Source organism: Triticum aestivum, chromosome 1B, assembly GCF_018294505.1.
Source record: "Triticum aestivum cultivar Chinese Spring chromosome 1B, IWGSC CS RefSeq v2.1, whole genome shotgun sequence".
Taxonomy (NCBI): domain Eukaryota; kingdom Viridiplantae; phylum Streptophyta; class Magnoliopsida; order Poales; family Poaceae; genus Triticum; species Triticum aestivum.
Window position 1 is genome coordinate 284,558,250 of NC_057795.1, and position 2,372 is coordinate 284,560,621.

At 48.8% G+C, this 2,372-nt stretch overlaps 1 protein-coding gene across 1 annotated transcript in view; it reads left to right on the forward strand.

Moving 5' to 3' along the window:
• The window catches only part of LOC123119649 (3-ketoacyl-CoA thiolase 2, peroxisomal), a 4,069-nt gene extending 2,356 nt beyond the window's left edge, over nucleotides 1-1,713 (forward strand). The window contains exons 8-14 of the mRNA XM_044539518.1: nucleotides 3-80; nucleotides 195-327; nucleotides 410-506; nucleotides 743-866; nucleotides 942-1,050; nucleotides 1,220-1,303; nucleotides 1,384-1,713. Of these exons, the coding sequence (XP_044395453.1) occupies nucleotides 3-80; nucleotides 195-327; nucleotides 410-506; nucleotides 743-866; nucleotides 942-1,050; nucleotides 1,220-1,303; nucleotides 1,384-1,493 (735 nt within the window). The 3' untranslated portion in view covers nucleotides 1,494-1,713. The remainder of the gene's footprint in view (nucleotides 1-2; nucleotides 81-194; nucleotides 328-409; nucleotides 507-742; nucleotides 867-941; nucleotides 1,051-1,219; nucleotides 1,304-1,383) is intronic.
• Nucleotides 1,714-2,372: the final 659 nt, after the last annotated feature.

The window sequence follows — 2,372 nt, forward strand, 5'->3', positions numbered from 1 at the left end:
AGGTTGAGTCTCACAGGAAGGCAGCGGCGGCAGTTGCTGCTGGTAAATTTAAAGAAGAAATAGTTCCAGTTCATACAAAGGTAACGTAGTGCCTTGGTGTTCTCTTCCCAAATAACTGTGTCTACTTTTGAGGAATTTGTACTCAAAAGTTAGAATTGTTTGACCTGCCCTGACACTTATGTTATCTTGCAAAGATCGTGGATCCAAAAACTGGTGAAGAAAAGGAGATTGTGGTCTCAGCAGATGATGGAATCCGATCGAATACCACACTGGCAGTCCTGTCAAAACTTAAACCAGCATTTTCTAAGGACGGGACCACTACTGCTGGTAACCAATAGGAAAATCTAACTGAATGCAGATTTCTTTTAGCGGTATCACTCTTAAAAGATTGATGTCCTTTTAATCGTAGGAAATGCTAGCCAAGTAAGTGATGGAGCTGGAGCTGTCCTACTAATGAGGCGAGATGTTGCTACACAGAAGGGTCTTCCAATTCTTGGAATCTACAGGTATCAGTACTTTCTCTATATGTTTTGCAACATAGTACATAGGTAGAATCATGCTCATATTCTGTAGAAAAATTTCCTGCGGTTATTGGCAACATATTAACACTTCGGTTTACGCTTTTACTACCAACATTGTGGCTCGACACTTTTTGGGCATCAAAACAGAGAGAATTATGATACTTATAATCATCACAGTATTCTGTTTTCACTCAACATGAGAGCCGAATTTGCAAATGTAGGAGCTTTGCTGCAGTTGGAGTTGATCCAGCTGTGATGGGCGTTGGTCCTGCTGTTGCTATCCCAGCAGCAGTGAAGGCCGCGGGCCTTCAAATTAACGATGTTGACCTTTTTGAGATTAATGAGGTATACTTCCATCTAGTTCTTCCATTCGATATACTACTATATCCACCGATGATACTCATTTGCTCCTGTACATAGGCTTTTGCATCTCAGTATGTGTACTGCTCAAAAAAGTTGGATCTCGATCCCGCAAAAGTCAATGTTAATGGGGGTGCAATTGCTCTTGGACATCCATTGGGTGCCACAGGTATCTGTTTTTAATCAATGCTGTGTGCACCTGGCGCTCATCACTTGCTTGATTCTTGGACTGGTTGACACTGCTTTACCCCAAACAGACAGTCTCGTGTGCTGCAGCCACTTGCATGTGGTATATATACTGAGTGGCGATAACATTTCCATTTTTTTCATCTTGGCAGGTGCGCGATGTGTCAGCACTCTTCTCAACGAGATGAAGCGCCAAGGCAAGGACTGCCGGTTTGGAGTGATTTCCATGTGCATAGGTACATGATTTAGTTGCATGGAAAGAACGGTCGTTGATTCGATAGTAGAACTGCAAATGACAGAAGTTATTGATGAACAGGTTCCGGGATGGGTGCGGCCGCCGTTTTCGAGCGTGGAGATGCGGTGGATGAGCTGACGAATGCCCGAGGGGTGCCCTCGCTTAACTGGCTCTCCAAAGACACCGTGTAACTATTTCTCATGCAAATTGTGTAGCTGCCACCATTGTTCTCAAAATTATCAAAGCGTGTCGGGGCTGGGGAATAAGTTGATCCTGCATTTGTAATTCTTCTTGGGTCATGAAAAATCTTATCAGCGTCTGAGCTTATTTGTTTCACCGTTTTGTGTCTCTGTTCCTAAAATAGTGCTTTGATAAATAAATTCGGATAAACTCTCGTCTTAACGCTACAAATCATATTTGCATTTTATTTGTATATGTGGTATGTTAGTTCTTGTTTAGAACAGAAAATGAAAACTATAGGAATTTCGGAGGATTGACATCTAGTAAACCGTGCGCAAATATGTGCAACACAGGATGGCTCTCCCAACTGCTCCTGTACGGACAAGCGCTGTGGGCGACCGCGCCGACACGGGCGGTGATTCCGTGCTTTCCCCTGTCTCCGGCGCCCTCGCGGTGCGTTCTCGAGTCGGGGAGGGTGAGCGGCAGGCGCTCGGCGCGGCGGCGAGCAGGCAGCAGGGCTGCCCATCCGCAGGCGCGCGGGGTTGGTCGGGGAGCCATTTCTGGGCTTTAGCAGAGGAGGATTCCGACGACGATGAGGGGAGCCATTTCTGGGCTTTAGCAGAGGAGGATTCCGACGACGATGAGGAGGCGGTGTCGTGCGGTGAGGCGGGCGCTGTGGAATGAGGCCGGACGGCGTGCTCCGTCGGCGACTTCGTCGTGCGCACGGAGGAGCTTGGGGGCTCCTTCAAGGCCAACCGCCGGGGTGCGTTCGCGCCGGGGGGCCGTGGCCCCAGGCGGCTGGCGGTGGCTGCCCGCAGGGTGGCTCGTGCGGAGCCGGCAAGGAAGGGCCGAGGGCGGTCCGAGCCCCAGCATGCTGGTCTGCTCCAGCT